This window comes from Passer montanus, unplaced genomic scaffold (assembly GCF_014805655.1).
Source record: "Passer montanus isolate IOZ18808 unplaced genomic scaffold, ASM1480565v1 scaffold38, whole genome shotgun sequence".
Lineage (NCBI taxonomy): Eukaryota > Metazoa > Chordata > Aves > Passeriformes > Passeridae > Passer > Passer montanus.
In genome coordinates this window covers 2,703,270-2,728,279 of record NW_024368596.1, presented here as the reverse complement: position 1 = coordinate 2,728,279, position 25,010 = coordinate 2,703,270, and the positions used below count along the sequence as shown (strand labels likewise).

At 41.3% G+C, this 25,010-nt stretch overlaps 1 protein-coding gene across 4 annotated transcripts in view; it reads right to left on the bottom strand.

The window, feature by feature from the left end:
- AFF2 (AF4/FMR2 family member 2) overlaps positions 1–25,010 on the bottom strand; it is a 359,269-nt gene that overhangs the window by 315,980 nt on the left and 18,279 nt on the right. For 3 of the 4 annotated variants that reach the window (XM_039717481.1, XM_039717484.1, XM_039717482.1), the window contains exon 1: positions 17,128–17,294. The exons of the other annotated variant lie outside the window; for it this stretch is intronic. In XM_039717481.1, coding sequence (XP_039573415.1) covers positions 17,128–17,174 — 47 coding nt within the window. In that variant the 5' untranslated portion in view covers positions 17,175–17,294. Of the gene's footprint in view, positions 1–17,127; positions 17,295–25,010 lie in introns of those variants that run through there. 4 annotated transcript variants of the gene reach the window in all.

Here is a 25,010-nt window from a genome sequence, read left to right as displayed (position 1 = left end):
TGCAGTTAGTTTCATGACCATTACAAGCAGTTAAGGCTTCCTCTTTTCACTGGAACAGGTGGTGTGCACAGGGCAGAAAACCACTCAGCTACTTTTATCCCACGTGCATCAAAACCAGCTCTGAGCAATGACTCCAGCCCCTTTCTCAGTGACATTACAGACACCTAAGACACTGCACAAGTCTCACGATACATTTGCCTTTTCTGGATTGGTGGGAGATTGCTTTGGGAGTGTTTTGGGAAGGAGAATATAGCCTAGCAAGAATGAATATAGAAGTCAGTCCCTAGAAGCACGACTGAGATGACAATGTACAAGTAGAGGAATAAGGGATTCTCCAACTTCCTTCTGGAAGTAGCCAGACCTGAGCAGAGGAAGAACCTTGTTCTGCCAGGGCCACTTGGTAGGCAGAGGACACCAGCTTCCAGAGCTGTTTGCCTCACCCATGAACGTGTGCAGGGAGAAGAGGAAAAAAAATTAAAATATCTTACAAAGCAATAAAATGTAGCTGTGAAATGATAAAAGCTGATTGTTCTTGCTGTGTGTTATTGCGTGACAGCTCTCCTGACAATTAAATTGAAGAGGCTGTGTGCACTAATGGCAATGTCTATGGTATACATAAAATATACTATAAATATTCCAGCATTCCCAAGAATGTGTGAGACATTTGTTGTTAAGAGGTATCATGTTTGCTTCTTCCATGTCCATTTCCATGTCTCCATTTATAATACTGAGCATTTAACCAGGAAATTCCCTCCTCTCAAGTAAAAGAAGAACATTTTCATACTGATGCCATTTTGGTTGGACATATTAAAGCTATTTGAAAGGTCTTTATGTATCTTCACAACTACAAGGCCCTAAAGGGTCTCTAGAGCCAAGTTTATACTCCAGTGTCCATTTTGCAAACACTCAGAGCAAGGCAGAGAAAGGTCACCTGCCCAAAAGGTTCCACCCAGAGCAGGGCACCCTCTAACTGGAACTCCACCTCTACCCTACGCCCATTACACTGGTTGGTGCTGCTACTTAATTCCCAACATTTACTACTGTAATAATGTCAGGAGACAAACAGGCCATGCTACTTTGTGCCATGCAAATATGACAAATGGCTACAGAGGGATTCCACTGCAGTACAAAATCTGTAAGAACTAACTGTCCTCTCATCAAACGTCACAGGACAGGGGAGAAAGGCAGAAGATATTCTGAAAACTTTTTCTGTTTTAGGAGTAAAACTTGAGTATTTGAAGCCACCCCAAAATTCAAGGGTTAGATTATTTATTTTGTTTGAAGCATACCATCACTTTGAATATAGCAGTTAAGCAAATCAGCACCTGTCAAGTCTACTGAACTAGTCTCTATTTAACCAAAATTTACATTTAGTTCAGTCAATTAATCTAAGCCTTATCAGGTTCATGATAATTAGCACACTTACTAAGAGAAGTAACAGCAGTAGAAATGGTGTCAAAGAAGAGCTTTGTTGTAGTTGGGTCTCACCAGAGACTCCTATCTGATCTCACCTAGTGATCTACTTGCTCTTGTATTGCCAAGGAGACCCACTTTTCCTGCTCTTAAACCAGACAAATTACTGTGACAAGAAGCAGGCTTAGGGTAGCTTCCATTCACAGATCACTTTAAGTACTTTACAGGTCATGTGCTATTAAACTACTTACTTTATCAATTTCTTTTGGCTTATCCAAGGCTAAACTGTTTTAATTGGAGGAGGAGGACTTATTTTGTGTTCTGTTTTGCTTTCTTTCTTTTTTTTTTTATTATTCTTCCCTTCCTGTTTTCTTTTTACCATGAATAGTTGAGGGCTGTGGGACCAAAAATAATTTTTTCCAACAAGGAAAAAAAAAAATCAACTTTTGTTTTCCTTTGCTTCAGATCTATTGCTGAAGTACACTTTAAAAGAAGCAGACTTCTGTAAGCAAGTATCACTTGGAGCAATCAATAAGGCCACTTTTTGATAACGTGTTTTAAAGGTAGTCCTTTAATGGCATTAACAGACAGATACAATTTAGACTCTTCACACAGAAGATGCCCTCTTGCCTGCCATTCCAGAACTTTAAGAACTTTAACAAAAATTGTCACATTCCACATCACTGTTTGTACACATATACACTTTTTTGTGACTCTCTTGAGCTGCAGGGTCATAAGGGTATAATTTACAGTGCAAAGTAGTGTTTTAAGAAAATAGTTACTCAAAGCATAATTGCTGGGTTTTTTCCCCCGAACTTGAACTGATCATTTTCCTTTTCTCTTAAACTCATAACCATGAAGCCACATCATTAGTCCAAATTATTCTGAGAATAAAGCTAAAAGTTAATATACTTTGACAAAATTAGCCACTGCTTTAACAATAAAGGGGGTATCGTGCTATCCTTCACTTATCACTATTCTTAAATATTTGATATTAGATAAGACCTGGAGAAAAATGAAATCCATAAATTGCACTGTGGCATATTCTACAAGCAGGCAAGAGACTTTAAAGAAGGTGAGACAGTGCTATAAACCAAAAGTCAAATCAGAAACTGAACCTTCATTTTAGATTCCTGGGCTTTTTAACGCTCAAGAGAGACTGCAAACATTATTTTAACATTCTCTGTTTTTGTAAGAGTACCAAGAGAGGCAGAGACAATTTAATACAAGCTGAGTTGAACTGTAGTGAAGGTGTTTCCAGGCTATGTTTTTAAGAACATACTTGAAAGACTGGCAGAACAATCCAGTGCTCTAGTATTTTCACAAATTCAAAACAATAAGGTACTTAAGACTCTATTCACACACAAAAAAATAGAAAAAAGAAAAAATGGAGAGGAAAAATGGAGACTTAAATATCTCTAAATGGAAGAAACATTTCCCATTTCAACTTTAGCACTTTACTACTGACATACAATGAAAAAAAGTGCTTGTATATAACCCAGCCATGTCAGCAGCAAAATGAATCTCCGGGCTGTGCAATGATCTAAGAAAATCTGAATGGGCATATGGGAACAGCTCATTTTGCAAGACCTCCGAAACCAACCTACTGATAAACACCGGAGGGTGCCTGACTGCCTGAATACTCACATGCTTATTTGTTGTTATTCTTATTCATTACTGAGTCATTATTATTATTTAAGTGCCGACAATGCACTTGTGAACCAGAACAGATGCAAAATATCCTGTGCTAATGAGAAAATCAAAGCCTTTCTCATATTAGCAATTTCATATTATAGGATCTCTTTATTTTTGCCAATAAAGCACAAAAGTAATTAATACAGCAATATTTTCTTATTGTTCATGAGTAAAGCAAGTAAAACTGCTCAGATTCCACTTTGGCTCTCACCCCTACCAGCACAAAATACAATAAATACTATTGAAGAATTCCTACTAAGACAGCTGCCAAATAAAATACAAAAAAATCTCTCATAAAAAGCTGTTCTCTGTTTATTCAGAGATAGAGTCAGTTCTCCTCACTGAAAATGAACACTGTGGCACTGCTCTTTCATATTTAAATACTTAAGCTGTGTCTTATTGCTGTAACCATCTCACAGGATAAGTTTTTAACTGGAGGCTGGAAGGTGACATTAGTACTCAGTCTATTACCAAACTGTGGGTCCATTCTTGAATAACAATTAGAACAATACATAATGAGCACACACTTTTCACCCCCAAAATTATGCTACTATATGCACGAGGAATCTGACAAATACTTCCATTTAAATAGTTGTGCACAGAGAAGATGTCAGGTTTGGATATTCTCTGATAGCAGCAATAGATGTGGGCTGCTGCCATGTCCAGCTCTGGGATGACACCTCCAGCAGGCTTGATGTGAAGGAGGGTGGCTGGGGAAAGCTCCTTGCAAAGTCCATCTCCCCCAATGCTGCTGGAGCTGTGTCTGCTTCTCATTCACATGGTTTTTAAGCAAGGTCACAAATACTAGAGCTGCTTCATTGTGTGCAGGTAGCCCTACAGCAGAGGATACTTAAATTTAGCTGAGGAAATTTCCATTTGGGTACAGTGCCCCTTATTTGCCCTCAGCAAACTGACCTGTGCATTATCCCCAGATCTGGCTCCAGAAACTCTCCACCTCAGCAAACCTTACTGCCCTTTTGAGGACCATTCTGCATCATGGGAATGCATATGACCAAATCACTTCTGTGAAAAGTAAAGGGTTTTTCCCCTTAATTACAGTAAGGAACATTATTTAAGCACAAAATGACTCAGCTGTGAGTGCAGGGCTCAGCAGTGAGCACAGCACTGCTGCAGAGACACTGGCCAACCCAGAATACAGCTAAGCCCTGCTGTCACTTCTCCTAAAACAAAGCATGAAGAACAATATGTGAGTCTTAAAGTCTTGTTCAAGAAGCTTGCTGGAGTCAGAGACAGGCCCAGTCCTGTGCTGAGAGTCAAATGTGTATAGTTCTGTACAAACTCTTTGGCAGCACAAGCCCCCTTCCCACCCCAGTGGCCCCACTGTGTCTGCAACCAAAGCTTGCAGGAGGATCCTTGACCTAGAGAGGAGCCTGACCACTTGTTTTATATCAAAACACTCCTATCAAATCAAAGTATGTGGGCAAAGCAGACCAGATTTAAATGACAGAGCCAGTTAAACTAAAATATGTATCGATGAATGAAAATGTGAATGAACTTTTGTCCTCAGCAAGTCTTCAGAAGGGGGAACTGAGATCCTCAGAAGCTGCCTTGACTAAAAAGACAACTGAAAGAGCCGGATAGTACCTTCTAGTTCAACACCAGAATACAAGACAACTTCACATTCAGAAGGCCAAGTCTGGCCCTAAACACTCAAGAAGATTAAATAAAAATTGCAAGATCCTTACATACAAATAAGAAAACATCTATGGAAAGATCTACTGATACTACTTTTTGATGGTCTGCAACTGCTAGTTGTAACAGCAGCATCCTGTCAGTGACACACATTTCAACAAAAGGAATAAAATACACAAACAATAAATAAACCCCCCTGCAAGAGTGAACAAAAAATGCCTAGATTTCCATTAAATACTAACTTAATAAAATCAACAACCATGCATCTGAACCAGAAGAGTGTTTTTAAAACCAGTGAAGTGTGACAGATGAATGACAGTTGATCACAAGTGACAATTCACACTGAAGTCCAGAGGAATGCTTCAGGCTTAAGTCAACACCCGCCCACCGTTCAGCGCACGCTCAGTGCCCAGTGACACAGGCACAGCCACACTGAAGGGCTGGGGGTACTGGAGCACCTGCTGAATTCTGACACACACACACACACACGTGGCCATGCTGCTACAAGCCATCACTTTCAGATTTTTGACAGTCACCCTTTGCCCACATCCCTGTTTGTTCCTGGCTGGGTATGTTCTTGGCCAGAACGTTTATAGCCCCTGGTATTATCCCTCCAAAGCCGTGACGCATTCTTAACCACAACTCTGAGAACACACTGACATTATAATATACAAACATGTACGGAAGATATACACACTCAGACACACCAGGGGATAAAACAGACTGCGAGGAAACGAGGAACTTTATGTTACTGTCTTTTCTAATGAGATAGAAAGTGGCAGATGTAAAGATTTCATTCAACCGACAATCTCTTTTATGATATGAATAAACTACTAAAACAGATTTAATCCTTTATAAAATCAGATTATAAGAAGCAGACAAAATCACAAGTTTATTCAATACGCCATCTTATCCAGTGTGACTAATGCATTATTTGTATGAAGTTAAAGTGGCGCGTTGGAAAGCTATGAAATAAATCAAATGCTCTACTTTATGTAATCTTAACAGACAGATCCCATTAGGATTCTACTATGCATAGCTGTTGGTTAAAATCATTGACCAGTATCCTTATAAATTAATCAACTGAGGTAATGCTGGCTTGGCTGTCATCATTTATTCCTAATCTACATTTAGAATTCAATTCAACTTTTCAAGCCCTTTAGAACAGGTTTATCAATTCTCTCACCCTTGCTTCAGACATCAACCTAACCAGTAATTGTTTACAAAAGACCCAGTACAATGGAACAGTATCTTTTTTGTTCCTTTTCTTTCCACAGACACCAGAGTGCATATAGACACTGCGTTATAATTAGTTAGAAAGATATTAAATCTTAACCAAACATTCTAGCCTGCCTCAATTTTTTGATGAGACCTTTTATCATTGAAGTTGAATTTGCAGGCAGCTTGTGTGAGTTTACACAAGCGAGAATCATTACAAAATCTAAAATAACCCTGATCTGGTTGAAAGGCAGCTAGCAGAATATTTTTGGTTATAGATACATAGGAGGAAAAAAAGCCTCCTAGATATCAGGTTATTTGTGCAGCTCTAATGTGTTTTCAAACATATGACTTCTGTGTTATGTCTGTGTATTTTATGCCGTTTCTAGTCATGTTTGTTAGATGTCTGCATGTCACGTACTACAAGATTCATGAGCAGTCTACAACCAGGCAAAATTCTCACACAACAGCTTGTCTTGGGTAATGGGGAAAGAAACAGCAGAGTGAAGTGACAGGGAAGTGTATTATTTATTATCCTGATGAGGATAACACCTAGTCATGGTCTACGATCCAAACATGCTCACTGTCCTGCTGACAGAGCTATGATTCTGAATGAGAGCACAGGTGTTTCCCTACACAAATACCAAACCTCTCTTTAATTACATTCTCTTATCTATGATCCTTCTTTGGGCACACTAAAAAACAGTCAGTTTGGGCAAGGGCTCTTTAAAGAGAGAAGGGAAGACTGAGCAGCAACAAAAACATTGCAATAGATTGCATAATATTTCTGGAGCTCTACCACAAAGTAGGTAAAGGTCATCTGCTCCAAAAATGAAATGAGAAAGAAAGGGAAGCTGTGGCTAAGTATGGTTTAGAGTTTAGTAAATCAATGAAAAACTTCAATCAGCTGCAGTGGCCTCCAGCTCAGCCCTCTAGCACAAATTTACTGGCCCACAGACAACTATCAAAGCCACAAAGACAATGCTTCCAAGTATGTACAACACTAATCATCTCCCTAATTGCCTAAAAATGATACACAGGATTTCAACAAAATTTGTTCCCTTCTTCAAAGGTACATTGTTAATTTCATAACCAAATTCCAGCATACACAGTCTATTAAAACACATATATGAAAATACCTCCTACATTTCAGGGACAAAAATAAGGACCATGAATTGTTTTTCCTGACTGATTTCCCTTGAACCTTGAAAGAAAGGACCTTAGAATAAAATTTTGCCCTGTATTCTTTTTTTGTCCAATCACAAGGGTGTACTTTTCCTCATGCTAGCTGAATGCAACACAGTAATTTGTATCCCCAAGTGGTATAAATAGAAAATATGCTCAGTCTAATAACATATGTGAAGAAAACTCATGCCCAGGGTTAACCAACAAAGCAGCAGCGATCTGCTAGAAACAAAGGCAGCTGGCTCAAAGAGCAACAATGCTTCTGAAAAACTGTGGATGTACTATTCAGTGAACCATCCAAGAGATGACGTTTACTTATGCTACAGCTGCATATACAAAGCTTTGCTATAAGATCTGGTCAATGACAAGTCTTCTGGAGTAACAAGATGGTTCTATCTCCAAAAGGTCCGTGGCCTTCACTGTCCAGCTATACTAGCAGGGCAAATTACATGAAGTATACAGACTATAAATAAATTCTGCCCTTCAGAACAGTTCTCTGCTTTGATTATCTTCTCTTGCACTGCCCAAATCCCACCATTTCTCTTTACAGGCTTGCCTTACCCCTTCTAATATATCTGCCTAGGTTTCTGTCTTCCTCTATCACCGTAAACATTCGTAAACATTAAGGGACTTAACCTCATCACATCCCCACAGAATAGGAAAATATACCCATCAGACTTGGCAAGCAGTGAAGTGGAACTCAGCTGCATTCCTGACCAACGATGAGTCCTGGTGCAACTCACTTCTCTCTTCCCATTCCCCACTGTGTAAGGAGGGGTGATGACAATGACATCTCTGCCTGTCTAACAGTAAAAATTGGAGACATTACACTTCTCACTTCACAAAAGGAGGTAAAGCAGAGACAATCAGTATTGGTTGAAGGGTCTCTGGCTGGAAATATCACCCCATTTTTCTAAACATGTGCCTGATATCATCAGCACAAATGTTGCATCCAACACAAGGATCTCTGCATATCAGCTATGGCACAATCAATACCATTTGCTTTTCTTGTAGGTAACACTGTAAAGCAAGCCAGTGAAGGACTATGTAGCTAGAGTGAAGTTCAGAATAGAGAAAATGTCAAAAGCAGCTCCCAGCTGACACCCAGGAAGATGAAAAAGTGAGCAGAAAGACCAGATAAAGGTAACTACACAGCTGGCCCTTCTCTCTCATGCTTTGCACCTGAACAAAAAAAAAAAAAAAAGAAAAAAGGCAAATCACCACAGAAGTAAATACTATTGCCTCACTTTTGACAGATACCAATGACTTTCCAAAGCCACAGTACCAGGAAGAGAATCCATGTTCTGTTCCTCAAAATAGATATTCACCTTGATTTCACAAACTTAAAAATTACAACAACCCTTTCCAGTATTACCAAAAAAAAGCAATGTAACTTATTTCCTTCTCCAAGCAACCACTAGCCCTCAGCCACTGGCCAATGCCTCAATTCCTTCACCTACCCCTCTTCAAAGGCTTGGTGAAGACAAATGGGCTTTCCAATGTGTAATCAAGCAGAAAGCCATGATAATCAAAGGGAACCTTTTTGAGTAAATATGAGCTCCAAAGCCATTGTCCTCTCCCACGGAGGAGATCTACAAAAATGCTTACTATAGCATACGCACAGTATTCTTTCCAGCTCTGCCTCCCTGCTGACCACCAGCCCCAGGGCTCAGTCCACATCCCATTACAATTGGCTTCACCACACCCACTGACTTGTATTGGAACTCTTTCAGGGACCCTAACTAATGAGTTTTTAAAAACTTGTAGACAGAGAAGATAATTCCTCATCATTATTCTTCATAGGAAACACCAGGAAGAATGTCAGTCCATTGTTCTACAGGAAAGAAACTGGAAGAAAAATCACCCCCACATTCAAAAGAGCAGCCCAAAGTTTTCATACATGAACTGGCTGCCCCCCAAGCTACGGGGGTCTCACCTGAGAGTTCAGGACAGGGATCTAAAGCATGTGCAACCTTCTGATCTATTACTCTGGCATGTCTGCACACTAAGAAGTCCACAACCAACAGACATATAATGTTCCAAGACAGTATTCTCAAATAAAAGCCTGGCTATTGACAGCAGCAGAGAAACAGACTCACCTAAACACCACATTACTGCAGGATCTCAGTTACCCTCATGACATGAGATGGAAATAAATAGGAATGGGAGACCTTAATAATAGTTTATATTTAAAGCCTTGCATTTGCTTTCTCTACTGACAGTTGTATGTTCTTTTCCCTCACAAGAGAAATCTTGACCTAAAGCAGTAATAAAGGACAAAAAAAAAAAAAAAACCAAAACGAAACAAGTGGACTTACATAACATACTGTTACCCTCAGACATAAAAACATTTTAAATTAAAAAAAAAATCCATTTTGAAGCCACCTTCTCAGCACAGATTATAAGCCACCAAGGACTGCTCTGCTTTTACCCAGTGTTACTTTCAGGCGTCTATCACTTTGCAGATACTATCACCTATCAAAAGAGCCTACACTTGAATGTCCAAGAAAACTTTTGAGCTACAATTGAATCCTGCCAACAGTCCATGTAAATGAAGTGCCAAATGGAAAAAGCATTAGTCTCAGTAGTAAGGCTTCTGCAGGTTTGAGCCCCAGGCACTGGCAATGTAGAGCTACAGAATTTACTCATTCCACAACATCATGTACACCCACAGCATACAAAAATAGCTATTATAATACTTGTCAAAGGAACAAGTCAGTGATTTTTAACTTGGTGCTCTATCTTGTTTTCTTCTTTGCTGGTTGTTAATACCCCACCCCTATAACTACATATAATTATGAGTGGGCTATTCATGTCTTACTATAACTGGTAGCACCATGCAGCATGTGAGTCAGGAATCTGAACTGCTGACTACAGCTCCTCACTAAACAAGTCTTACACACCACACATAGTAAATGGCATTCCCTATTCTCTGCTCCACCTACAAGGAAAATCAGCTTCCAGTTGCGGTATCATCTCCAACTCTCCTTAGAACTCACCATCGCAAATCACATGAAATAAGGACTCAATTATAATCTCCAGCAAAAAGACACAGATCAACAGCTGAGGTCACAAGGAAAAAATGTTTCAAGTGAGAGTTTTCTTCTCTCAGTGGCTTAATTTGAATATATTAATAAAATGTTATTAAAATATTATATACAGTTTTACTAAAGAAACTACAGACTAGACCTTTGTTTAAAAGTTGTAACAATTTATGTCGTTGATGTGCTATGTACAAGTTGAGAAATAGCCTCTTCATGATAAAACACTTTGTAACAGCTGGGAAGTTAACTGCAGGAAGTTTTGGGTTATTCCCTTACCTCAGCTCTCTTGCTCCACATTACTTTTTCAGCACTATGAGCCCAACCTCGTAAACCCATCAAACTGACTGCACTCAATAGCAGTCCTGTTGAAATTTAGGAGCAATATACAATTTTTATAAAGTTTATTCGAGACTGGATTCCAGTACAATGCATTTGAATACAAGCCCTCGAGCTCATTCCCACACAATTTCCTCACAAATAAAGATTTAACATCATATGCCCTTAGCGAGAATCTTTGGTCAAACAACTGTCTCATTAGAAGTTATTCAAGATGGAGCTTAAAAGCTACTGACAAACACGCTGCCATCCTTCCTCTCATTTTTTTAATCTCTACAGTTGTCCATTAGTCAGGAGTAATGTACCTTCTGACCTCTGACCAAAGCTATTAGAACAATTTAAACAAATATTTTGGTTACAAAGCATCAACACAGAACATTCAGTAACAATAAAAGGATGAAAGAGCTGTCTTTTAGAGTCACTGTTGTGACTTCCTGACCATGTTATATTATGGAAGGTTATACTAACTTGACATCTTATTTGATTTACTATCTTCTTTTTCAATGCTTAAGAAAGAATTTGCAACATTGCAAAACCCAGAGTTGCGGCACATTTTCAGTTTTCAGTGTTAATAGATGTTTGATGGCTTTAGAAAATCCATTCTGCTAACTGCAATCAAGAGAAAAGATTCAAGCTTTCCCCTCCATTTTTCTTTTCTTTCCGTAAAAGAAAGGCAGTAAATTTGAATTGGACAGGTTCAGAATTGGGCTCCGAGGAGTTTTTCCACATGCATAGTATTAGGCATGCGTAGAGAGCCTTGCTGATCCTGGTCATTAGAGAGTTGCTCGACATTTAAAGAAGTCTGCCTTTTGGCCAAAATGGACAAATCAAGGGCCCTCTCAAGTCAACTGGGAGCATCTTCACTGGCATCACCAGCCATTGACTCACGCTGAGGCTGGAGGAAGACATGGGTTCTTCATGGTGTTTATTGACTATGCACATTTAACAAACATTCAGGAACCAAATCCTTTGAGTCCTTGACACAAAAATAATTTCATTACCTCAAACTAAAGGCACAGGGAAAATACAGGAGAGGGTCTTCTGGTTAGATGCTGATTCTAAATGCTGCATGGGTTTAAGGCATAAAATGCTTTTTACAATCCCTCTAGATTTTTTTTTTAATTATTATTTGCATTATTTCTGACTACCCAGTTATTGGTGAAATCACATAAAGCTGCTGTGAATTTCAGGGAAATAGATGGCTACCATACAGGCAAAAATAACATACGCACAAGTATTCTTGCGTATTTCATTACTTTATACATCAAAAACTGGGGTTTAGTCATTAGTAAAACATATTGAGCATTTTGGAAGTGATCAGGAATTCAGTTTGGTGAAACTTAACTCTTGAAATCAAGAGGTTTTTTTATAGGATCTCTTGTGTGCTTAAAACGACACACCTGTCTATGGGCTCTGCTAAATTAAGGCCCATGTGCTTTTTCTAAGTCTAACACAGATTTTATCCCATCTCACCATATTGGGCATTTTTCTTTATCTAGATAAAACCAGAATTTGGGCCTCATCATACAAAAAGCATCACAACACTCCTTTCACAATGCTGGAGCGTATTGTCACAGTCCTAAGAAGCATAAAAAGACCAGAAGTGTTCATCCATTTTCTCAAAGACCATTTCGTATATTTAAGTTAATAATTTTCAGAATGTCACATTTTCCACTCTAAATGGTTTAGAAAATTCCAGGTTGCAGAAGTACTCTTGTCAGACAAAAGGAATAATTTTGCTTTACTGAAGGACCTGCATCATAGCACCATCTTTTACTAAGAAGAAAACCCCAAACAATATAATTGGCATTCATGTACAAACTGCTTAAATGCTCTCAAGTTCTGCCAGGCTTCAGAATAGCTGAACAGTACCTGAAGTATCTACTCTCCATCCCAATTTGTATATTTTAAAAGGCATTAAATTCTTGAATGAATCATTAGGAAAACAATTCAAATGATGTTAAACTGATAGTAATTTTGCCTCATAGGATAGATGTGAACTTAATGTTTGCCAACAGCCAAATTCTTCCAAGATTTACACTCCATGAAGTTCAACATCAGCCAGGGAAGAATTACTAAATCAGGAGGTACTTCAAGTACAGGTTTTGGCCCAAGACTATTTTTGGTCTTCCTCAGCTGCTTGTTTTGACAGCATCTAATCCCCCTCACACACCCACCAGTAGCCACACAATCTATCCATTTACACTTTCAAAGCAAATTGAAAATGAAACATTCTCAAATAATTACTCGTGGATGTAATACAAATCCAAAAAGTAACTGCAATTCAACTGTAATATTTCTTAGGGAAAAGCAATGGACAGGGAGAACAATCTTACAGAAATCCATTCAAAATGTGACTTTTTCCTACACTAATGCTCTCACTATCACCCCATAAAAATTAAAATTAAAAAAATAAAAATGAAATCTAACTCCCAAAGAGCTTATCTACTCTATTTCAAACATTCCCATCAGAAACACAACACAGTTTCCACGTTTAGAAGACTTTTCATTTAGTGAGTTATTACAATCTCTGGTGAAAGAACAGTAACTGAGAAGGTCTTCTGCAGGGGCACAAGGCAGAGAGGGAAGCAGGAAGGTGGGTGAAGAGGGGGAAATAGCCAGGGCTGGAACTGAAACAGTTCACCTTTGTCTGGAGAGCAGGATCACCCCCTCCAGGTTGAGGACGATGCTGAAAGAGTGCGCTGCTGTGGCATGCAGTGCGTTTCTCCATTCACACAGGAGAGGAACCTGGCCCACAGATGGCCTGTTCTCAGCTTTGTCAGCCACAAACAGACCTTTGAACTTTCTATTTATATAACAGTTTAGTGAGTTTAAGCCTCTTCCTGTATAACTGGCAGTTTGCTGGTTTTGCTGCAATTAGGCTACTTGTGATACATAATATAAAATAGGAAAAAACAAGAGGCTTGTTTCTCTGCAGGGCTAAGTCTTCCTCCTTGCAACCACACAGCTAAGACAACACTGTTACCTGCTCATCTTATTTTACCTTGCCAGGTTTTGATTTACATACCTCAATATGCATTTTTCTGCTAAGTATTTTCTCAACTTCCACTTTTTTAAAGATTGGAGGACTTAAAAATATTAATACCTATAACAATCAATATAACATAACCCAAGAATTTTTCTGCCTTTGTTTGTGCTAGTGAGGAGTATATATTCCAGGGTGGTTCGCTCTTTGTTGGGTTTTGTTGTTTCCCAGCTGCTGATTAATGACACCACCTTACTCCATAAGCAGGTTCAAATCTAGCCACATGGTCCCAGGCCACAGCAAGATTTCATTTACTTGGTTACCACAGACAAGCATGGAAAGTGATTTAAAAGATGAAATTTGATTTTTAACAGCAAGTGGTCCCCTTGGTGCACACAGGCATTCAAGCTTTTCATTATATCCATCTCCCTTCCTTTCTCCCTCATAGAATGCCTCATATTAAATGCAAGCCCAGGTGAACACTTCCTATTCATCCAGGAATCATAGCAGACTTCAGCTTTGGCCCTTTAATCTCATCCAGTGTTTACATTTACCTATATTGTTTTGGGTATTTTTCTTTTTTTTTCAAGTCTGCAAAAATATCCCCAAGGATATTTGTGGCCTCATTTTACACATTGTACCCCAGTGTTAACAAAAACCCCACACCAACTCTCAGCTACCTTCCTAATCACATTCTCAGTGAAGGGTCAATGAAACATCTCATTCTTGTACTACTGTGATCTCTCCTAATATGGGAAACTAAAGGGCTGATTCTGTAGTTTGTATCATCAAGACAAAGCTCCACGAATCATCTGGAAGGCCAGGTGAGAATTTCAGCACATGTGCAGCAGCACTGCACACTGTAACAATCACAGCTCTTGACAAAATATGTTTCAAGAAAGTGACACAAAAATGTACCTCCATTGGAGGTGGGGGGAAATTAACTGTATTTTTCCCATCAACGAGTAACTTTCACAAAGTCATTTCCTGGTATAAATGCAAGGTAAAGAAAGTTTACATCTTTTCATCAGATGAAAAAAAATTCTGCTTAAGCTATAAATATTTTTTTAATATATTTCTCAGGCTAACGATGTTTCTGTTGTACTTTGCATGCAGATAATACAAACACCCACACACACAGTAGGCCTGAGCTTGCCTTCTTGGTGATTGCAGCACAGATTAGAAGTTTTGGGTTTGCAAGGAATGCAGAAGAGGGTCCCTAATTGCCTTATAAATGCTTGTGAAACACGTTTTACAAAGGCCAGCTCACAGGCAGCTTCGAAATACGAAGGAGCAATTCACACATCACGTTATATGTACTTATTTGCAAATATTACAAAGCAACCACACCATATTGGGTACACAGACAAAATTAATAAATCTTGATGGATGTGCATGCATATTCCTGGGTGTGTGGCGATGATGTATGTATAACATATTACATACATACACGTGTTTGTGGACAGAGGAGCTAAATTTAACTCTCTGTAAGCTATGCAACTACTTGTCAGAGACAAAAATATTTACATGTATAATAAAAAACATGTCACATTTGTGTAGACATGTAGATTATGTACCCACATATTATATATGCACTTACCTATACTAATTGGATTGCTAAAAGCTAAATGCAACTTGATCTCTGCAGTGTGTGTGAATGCCTGTGCAACATAGAGAGTTTGAGCAGGTATCAAACTGTTTGAAACAGTCAAAGTAAAAATGTCTGTCCTCATGAACCCTAAAACTATTAAAAACAATACATTTCACAGTACAAAAAACAGCAAATAGAATTTTAAAATGAGAGGCAGTACATTCATATTTTATGGAAAATCTGAGGCACGAGAGTTCCCTTCATTCTGATGCACATATCTAAATCCACATAAAACCATAGTCAAATGAAAGTAAGTTATTAAGCAAACACTAAAACTCAATACCTATAAATGCTTAGTATTTGAACTACACCCACATATTGGGTTGTAACAGCTTCTATTAAATTAATGTTACCCACATTATAAATTAGGCAAATTGTATGCAAATATTATTTGAGTGGTAATACGGTGGTTATCAGTTGTCTGCAAAATAAATTAGTGTAGCAGAGTAAAGATAGCGTAGTAGAAGCATAATATTTAATTGAGCACTAATTTTATTGTGATTATTACTTTTAAATAACAACAGCATGATTATTAAAAAGATGTAATACAATGGATTATGCAGAGCTGATAAAACACGCACATGATCCAAAACGCCTGCTTACAGATTAATATTGATATAGTGTAATTTATGGTTGCAAGGATTTACTCCCAATTGCTGTAAAATGGAACGTGACAGGTATTTGGTTCTGATTACTATGGATTTGCAAGTATAGCTGTTAGACCGTGTTTGGCAAAATGATAGTCATTAACAAGATATATTACCTTTTTCCTAGACATACCTTTATATTATCAACAAAGTAAAGTAAACCCTCTGCAAAACACGAGGTCCAAATGCACATACATACACATATATAATCTGTGTGGCATTTAGGGATTAGAATCACAAAATACAGTATTTTAGTCTCTTTCTTCCTTGGCAAACTGCACTCCAGCCTAAAAGCATTTAACAAAGCAGTACCCAACCTCTGAATTTCCCCATGCATAGTTAAGGAATTATATTCGCTAAATTGAAAAGTAAAGAAAGAACCAATAAAACCAGCCAAAGAATAAGCATAATCTCATTAACCAGCCACAGAAGTGACTAAGTACCTACCCAAATTCTAACTTTCCCAGCTACTTGTCACCCATCAAAAATTCCTTAACATTCACTTTGATAACAAGTTTACAATGCACTTAAACAGATGCACCGAGCATTTTAAGGTCTGCACCTCTTTACAGAGCAATATAAACCTAAAATTCCATTCTTTTTAAAAAAAATGAAATAAAGAAAAATGATGCAGAGACGGGCAGGAAAAAAAAGAGACCTGTTATAATATCACGGGTACTGATCTTGCCACTTCCAAAACTAACTTCAATAACGCTTCATCTAGAATAGGAAACCAGCAAAACCAGCAACAGAAGCCCCCACACCGATCAGAGCTACAGCCGAACTGTGCCACACAGCGAAACTACAGTTGCGGTTCTCCCCGTGAAAGGAACATTGTCAGTGACAGCAGTAAACACAACATTAGCAAAGCCGCGATCCCGGGGAACATCGCCGCCCCTGCTCGGGAGGGGGCTGCCACCGCTGATCGCAGCCGGCACCCGGCACCTCTCGGCGCTGCCCTGCGGGCCAACTTCGCCCCCCGCCGCCGCGCTCCGAGCGCTGCTCCCGGCCGGGGCCGGCGGCGCGGCCGCGGAACAGGGCTGGAGCCGGCCGGCACCGGCTGCCCCGGCCGGCCCCGCTGCCCGCGGGCGCAGCGCGGACCCGCTCCCCGCTGGCACCGGGTGCTGCGCCCCTCAACAAAGGCTACAGCACCGGGGGAGCGAGCAGGGAAGGGTAGGAAGGAGGCAGCTGGAAGAAGGAGAGGGGTGGAGAGACGGGGAGGGGAGGTGGTGCGGGAAGGGGAGAAACCAAAACCAAAAAAAAAAAAAAAAAAAAAACCCACCACCCGAAAAAACCTACCACTGCTGCTCTAAGTCCCAGTCCCTGAAAAAGTCGAATAGGTCCATAACGATGTGGTGGGGAGACTCAGAGAAGTGGTGCCCCCTCCCCGCCCCGCAGAGCCGAGCCGAGCCGAGCCGGCGCGGCTATTGCTGGCCGGCCCGCATGGGCAGCGGCGCCGCGGGGAGCGGCGGAGCGCCGCCGCCGCCGCCAGCAGCGCGGCGCGGCTGTGCCCGGCTGGGAGAGGCAGCACAGCGGCGGCGGCGGCCCGGCGCACACACACACAGACGGGCGGGCAGCCTGCCTCGCACACCGCGAGGGGAGGAGCCGGGGCGGCCCGAAGCCGCGGCATGGAGCCGCCGCGGCAGCACCGCCGGGATCCGGCGGAGCCGCGAGCCCCCGCCGGGAGCGCGGGGAAGTTTAGCTGGAAGGAGCAACTGCGGGGACGCGGGCAGCGGCGCGGCTTCGCGCCTGCGGGAGACCTAGGGAGGCCTGGCTGGGGTCGGAGAGGGGGAGAGAGAAGGGGGAATGGGGGAGAGAATTTTAAAAGAGGAAAACAAAAAAACCCCAAACATACACACACACACAAAACCAGACATCTATAATCCTATCATTTAATTGCCAAGGCCAGCTCCTGCTGGCTGTGTGGACAAACCTGCCTGCACGGACATGGCAAGGCCAGAGCTCCGTGTCAGCTGCCCTGGGAGATGCAGGATGGCAAGCAAGGGTCAGAGCAGTCTGGCTTGGGCAGCCCAGGAGGGCTGGATGAAAAAGGCCCTCCCGAGCTTCATGAGGTCTGGATCCAGGGGAGCACCCCGCTCTCCCACTGGGATAATGACCCCTCCCCCTTGCCCTGTGGCAGTGGCACAGCTCACCTACGGGCATTAGTCAGGACATTGGTCAGGGGCACCCCAAGGCTCCCTACAGAACCCACACCACTCCTCCACCAATCTCTGAGAGAAGCCAAATCCCAGGCTGCCCCTACTCATAAGTAGAAGGAGTCCCACTGCTCCCTCCATCCCCTAAATGAAATTATTCTCTACCCAGATTCACACTTTCATATCTGAATTGCCTTCTTAACAGTAACCAATATCTTATGACTTTTCACATCCATTTTATATTTATAATACTTCAAATACATATGCCCACTGAGCAAACAAGTGTATACATTCATTTTGCAAAGACAAGACCAAAGCCATCTTCATTTTTACTCCGGTCTTCCACAGAATCAATCACAGAACGTCCCTGCATGCCAGTAAGTCTTGAGGACTTGGTGAAGTTTGAAATGACCCTTATTTTGGTGAGGTCCTGTCTCCAGAGCTGTGTCCCAGCCCCAGGAGACTCACACAGCTGGTCATAGCAGCCAGTTCTGCCACCACAGACAAGGCTCCAGTGAACCCTCTGGCAGGAACATCAGGTGCACACACAGCATTTCCTTTCTTGCATGTGTTTTCACCACTGACTCAAACACACTACTCTGGCCCCAAAGCTTTAAAACATCATGAGTTTGGCCCCTCTCTCAACTTATTTTAGCATCACTGTTGGTTTTAAAGGCCCCATTCAAAATCCTAATTTGTGGCCAATACTTTAGACCAACATGGGAAGAGGAATCACACTTTCAAAATTTCACATTTCTCCAGATGCGGGTACAGAGAGGTTTTTTTTAACAAACAATTACAATTAATAAAACTAAAAGCCTAGTCTGTCACCTAATCACTTGCATTCAATATCTTGCCTATTTTCAGTACATTGAACTTCAACCATTACACTCAAACAACTTACTAAAAGCACTGGGTGCCACCACAAAAGGTGGCAGTTCTGCTTCCTGTTTTCTCAGAGGTCTTTTGGCTGCCAGCCGGTCACCCCTGCACCAAAGCAGTCTGCAAGAGGCCGAGGGCTCTTACCCAACAGAAAGAAAAATCACTTCCCAGGTATAAGCACCTTCACTTTCTGAAAGCAAACCCTTTTCAATTCTTCAGAAACTACCAAAAAATACACAGAACATATCCTGAAAAGGCTTTCAGAACTCATTCCAGCAAAGGGGTGGGAGATCCTTCATCACCAAATGATGGAAGCCAACCTGCTGCCCCCATGGCATGCAATAGCAGAGGTAATGGATCCCCTTAGAAGTTGCTTGTTTGGCATCTGGAGCTCCCCAAGCGCCCTCAGGTCTGTGACAAAGTTTGTGAATGAAGCAGCTTTTTACTGTCAGTTTCAAGTAACTTTTTGCAGTCAGTTTCAAAGGCTCCAGGATGCACCTGAGTGTCACCACTGGGGACACCCAGCCCATGCTCCACTGGAGCCGTGTGCTGGACACACATCTGTTACCGCAGGGGTGGAGGGACAGTGCCATGCTCAGCCCTCTCCCCAGGGACACAGCAGCCCGCTGCCAGCAGCCACACTTGGCTACACATGGCCAGGACACGCAGCAATGGAGCACGAGCTGGCCTGCAGGAGAGCAGAGCTGGGGACATGTTGGGTGTAGCTGCTGCCCCAGTGCCCGGCTGCTGGCACAGGGATCCAGCACCCTCTACAAGGCCCAGCTCAGGGGCAAACACAGCACGAGGCTGTCCCAGCTCGGCTCCACACAGCGAAGGGTTCATCTACCCGAACTGCCAGGAATAGAAAAATCAGCTGCCCTCGGCATGACCTCTTTTACAGTTATAGTGGAAAATACAACTGCGGTTCCCAGCACCTGCAGCAGCTCAGAGCGGGGATAATAAGATCAGCAAGGCCTCCTGGCCCCGTGCTCTGCGGCCCGGCCCCGCAGCCTGCCTCAGAGGGGAGTGCTGGCTCAGCACGGCCGGGCTCGGCTTTGCCGAGCAGGCTGCAGGCGGGAGCCCTGCTGCCATTCCACCGGCCCTGCCCTGTGCCAGCCGCCCTGCCCGGCCTGCTCGACCAGCCCAGAGCCGGCTCCCCGGCAAGGTGCTCCTCCTGGGTGGCTTGGGTGGTTGTCCCCATTTAGGGTTAGAGGAGAAGGAGTCCTGCCTCCTGCCAGAGTGTCCCTCTGATGAAGGAACACATGCCTAGACCCCTCTGGTGGCTGCTGTGGCCGAGGCATGGGTGGACTCACAAGCTGAAAACGCTACTGGAGCTGCTGGGCTCACACCAAAACAGTCAAACTTCCCACCTCGTTCATCAGGTTCAGCAGCAAACAGGGGAGAAGAGAGTTTGAGGCAGGGAAGGGACATCCCAGCCTCATCCTTTCTCTTTCAAACCTACCTACATCCCTTGATAATCTCCTTATCCAAAGTACTTTTGTAATCTGTATGCAAAGCAGCATACAAAGGCAATGAGGAAAGCGTGAACTAGTGACAAGGGCCTGTGTGGTGCTCCAAAGGCCAGGGTGCAGCTGGCACCACCTGCCCCAATGTCCCTGAAGGAGGAGAGGTGGGACTGCCCATGGTGGGTCAGGTGAGACAGGCAGAGGCCAGCAGTCCACAGCCACAGAGGCACAAGTTAACTGAACTGCACCCCTTGTGAAACAGCACAGAAACCTCTTCTGCTGAGAACACTCCATTTTATCCAAAGAAAAGCTTATTTTCCGCCAAAACAAGAATAATGAAATCACAGTTTTCTATCCAGAAAATGTTAATGGAAAATTTGTGCCCAGCTATGAATACAGATTGGAGATATTTGGATTTCTGAGGAAAGGAAGGTCAAGTCATTTTCACAGTGTGAAAAATGAAGCTAACAGAGTTCATATTTCTCTGTGAAGCAATGATTGATTTTTCTTTCTGTGCCTCATTCATACAGAACTAAACATGTATAGAGAACAAACTTACACCTTAGATAAAGCACACAGATTACATTAATACATTGACAATTAAGTTAATATTAGCATCTGTTTGAAGGTAGGAACAAGAACATTTAGCTCAACTCTATGAGAACAGGCAGGAGTTGGCATAAATCTTACATGTCCTAAAGCTGCTATTTCACAAAAAAAAGAAAAACCATTGAGATGTGCATACGTAAAGTAGGAACCCATCATGTTCTGCCTCTATGGCTAAATTTCCTCTTTGGAAGTACATAAGGATTTTAGTTACTGAAAGGATGTTGTTACTCAATTTCAAGTGTGTGTGTGTATAGGCAATCTTTATTTTCCTACCATCTTAATTGTAATTATCAACTCCGTGCTGCCTGAGCAATTCATTTAACTGTGCAGAACTATTCTTATTAGAGTTGCTACCCCTATTTTGTGAAACAAGATTAATTTAAAACAATAATCACTTATATAAATATATTGATAATGTATTCTTATTACAAATAGTGGGAATGCTTTCATGTCCTGTTGAATAATCCTTCCTTCAATAAGTTTCTCTAGACTCCTTTAGGAAACATGGCATTTTGGCATTTTTGTTATTTTTGTTATAGTGGAGTTCATAATGGCAAGCTCTTACATGTCTTATGTTAGGATGTGTCCACAGCTACCTGCCAGGACACAGTGAGTTTCACCACACTCAGATCCTATAAGGCTCACAGTGGATATTAAAAGGTCCCACGATGATTAGGTGTGAATTGGCCATTGGAATTTTCAATTCTCTGTTTTGATACCTCACTGTTTCTCAACTATGTGTCACCAAAAGCCCCGGGAATGCCATTCAGGTGGTGAGAAAATCCTTCCTTATACAAGTTGCAAACTAATGCTTTCAAGAGGTGCACATTGATAACTCATCAGTCGTGCTAGAAGCGTTTTGGTGCTTAGACTGTGACACTGTGTGACCCTACCTGACCAAGGCACAGCTTCACTCGATATTTTGCCACTGTCAGGAAAATGAAGAGGAAGAAAGGCAACAGCAATAAGATTCCTGTTTATTGCTGTCAAACAGCACATTAGCCAGGCAGCTCTTAAAACACTGTCAGGATCGTCTAAACTTTCAAAACCAGGCAAGACAGAGACTATAGTCAAATACTCCAATAAAGTAACTTTAAACAAGTAACCAAAAAGATCCACTGGAAAGCAGATGCAAATCAGCTGTGAAAAGCAACAAGGAGAATTACAGAACTAGGAATCTGGAGGGCACCACTGGCCAAAAGTATAGACACTTTATGAGAAAAAAATGAAAACCAACTTGACTTTCGGGTAGACATTTTATTAATTAGAATCATCACAGTTTGATTTTTCTCTGCCATCCATTCCCCCTCTTTTTTGTTACTTTGTTTCTTGTTTTGATGTTTATGACCAATGCTTTGTTTTGCAGGATTTAAAGCAGCTGGTGATCTTCTTCTAAGATTTAAGGAACAAAACTATGTCATGCTTACCGACTGATTGTGAACAATGGGTCATAGGAAGTAGTTGAAGAGTTGGCCAAGTGTTGCAATCGTTCCCTTTAACCAAACCAATTGCTTAGAGCTTTAGCATGGCTCTCACCATCTCCTAGCCTGACACACAGAAACAACCCCTGTAGTAGCTTTAACCAATTGCATGGCCATATGTTCCCTATGAGTGGAACTAAAGGTTACACACAGTGTAAAACAAAACTACCAAACCAACTCTGAAACACAAACGCAGCCAGAAAATTGAAGTGCAAAAACATGGTAAAAAGGCTTTTCACATCAAGTTTCCTTCTTTCTGCCATGTTGCTTTCAAAAGGCAGAAGCACTTTACAACAATGATGTCTATACATAGTTGCTGAAGTACTATCTTGTTTTCAGTGATTTTTATGATGATATTCTCTAATGCACTTTGCAGAAATGTAACAGTAGGCAAAGCTTCATTTTTATGAAGGAAACAAAAAGAATAATATATGGCACATAGCATTAGCATGGAGGTGGAATATCAGACAACAAAATCTGATCTTGTTTCCTTTCTCTTTTCCCCTTTCTTCTTTTATTCTGATAAGATCATTCTGTTATGTGCATCCTTTTCAACCTCAATTTTCTGGTAACCCTGTGTTAGGAAAATAAGACCTTCCCATCTTCTACTAACATTAGAACATGGTATCACTAAAAAACATATTCAGAGCAGATCCCGTGGCTATTCAGGGGACTAACATAACATGAGGGACTAACATAACTCAAGCCACAGCTTGGGTATTTGTCTAGATGTTTAATACCAAATGAAGGAATTTGATGATAAATACAAAGTACTAAAAGGTGCAAATACTGTCCAAATATATAAAGTATATACATACATATATGTGTGTGTGTGTATATATATACACACACACATACATAGTCCATGTGTACAGTGAAGAAGGCAGACGAAACTGAAACTCATAAGAAGAGACTTTCCCCCAGGAGGAGGTCAATAAATAGTTACTGTTTCTTTTCTAGTAAAAAAAAAAAAATCATTTATGTCAAATTAATTGCAGGGTACTTGTGTTTTCACAAATACCTTCACAGTGAAGGTATCTGCTGTTTTTGTTCACATATTTGATAAATTCCTCAGCATTTTTGCAGCATTTTACAGGTGCATTGGGGAATGGGGCAGTGGGAAGGCAGTTGCAAGAAAACTAGAAGTGTCAGCTTTCCACAGGCAGACACAGCCCATGAAGGCAGCTTCCTCCAAATATTTTGGCTATTAATGGATAGATCCTATACACATGTTACATTCTAGTTTACTATGATGTGACAGAAGTTATGGTATAGAATACACCTTTAAGCTATCAGCCCACATATCCATTTGACAAACTCAAACACTGCATGACCATCAGTGGTTGTGGGTGTTCATACCCTCCCAGATTCTGATAAGAAACATAAGCTAGTCATGACTTAAGAAGATATTCAGGCCCACTTAGTAGACAAGAGCACAAAACTTCCCATTTGCACTCCTCCTAAGCCCTGGAGGACCTGGTACAACTGGTACTCAACACAGAAATAGCATCAGGATTAGAGCATCTGAGATGGTCCTTCAAAGGCCTTTGAGAGGTCTTGGAAAGGTTCTGCTGAGAGCAGTGCAAGACCATTGCAGCAATTTCTTTTCATTCAAGAGATGAATGTCTGGCATATTTATTTCATAAAGTGAGAACCAGTATCCCAAACAAATAGCTAGAATGAGCATTATTCAGTCTTTTTCCTGGCAACCAGCTTAAACGACCGTGTCTTGCTTTTCTGGGAAAGCTGCCAGGTGAGCTCTGAAAGGATTGTAGTGCTGACGGCAGAGTCTGGAGGGCTCATTCCATGTGCTAACCAGAGGTCTGCTAAAATAATCAGGAGGAGGAGGCAAGGCCTTCATCCTGCTCAAGAGAAGAGGGCTGGAACATAATGGCATTGCCGTGGGGAAACCAAGAAGGCTATTAAGCTCACTGGGGCATGGACTGTCTTTTACCATGTGTTTGCACAGCTCTAGCACTGAGGCACCCCAGAGTAAAGTCTTTAAAAGTGGTTAAATGACTTATGCTCTTAAAATCCAGTTCCAAAAATGAGTAGTATAACTTCCATTTACTCCCCTCATTGGGTCTGGGGTGCAATTCCACTCCCACTTGCCATTTTTTCCCTCATTCCTGATGAAAAAATTATTGCCTAGTCACTTATCTGGCTCACTTGTGACTCCACTGCTTACAATGACTGTGCCTCATGAAATTATCTCCACAGCTAGAAGAGGGGAGTAGCACCAAATGATGTTTGATCATTTTGTGACATCACCACATTTACTGAAAATTACATTTTGAGGAAAAAAGTGAATAACCAAACAGAATTCTTAAATCAGAATTAATCCAAGCTACATAATGAAGAGCCGCCAAGTGAAAAATTTGCTACCGTGACTTACATATTGAACTGATTTAAATGACCTAATTTAGAAAAATGCATTTTAGAATGTCATTCTGTCAGTGTGGAAAACTGGTGCTGTAAGAGTCAGTACTCATCATCCTTCTGATAGTATTAATGTGAATTTTCCTATTATATAGTATAGATTATTAGCTGTTTCATCCCTAAGGAAAACACTGATATTGACAAAGGGA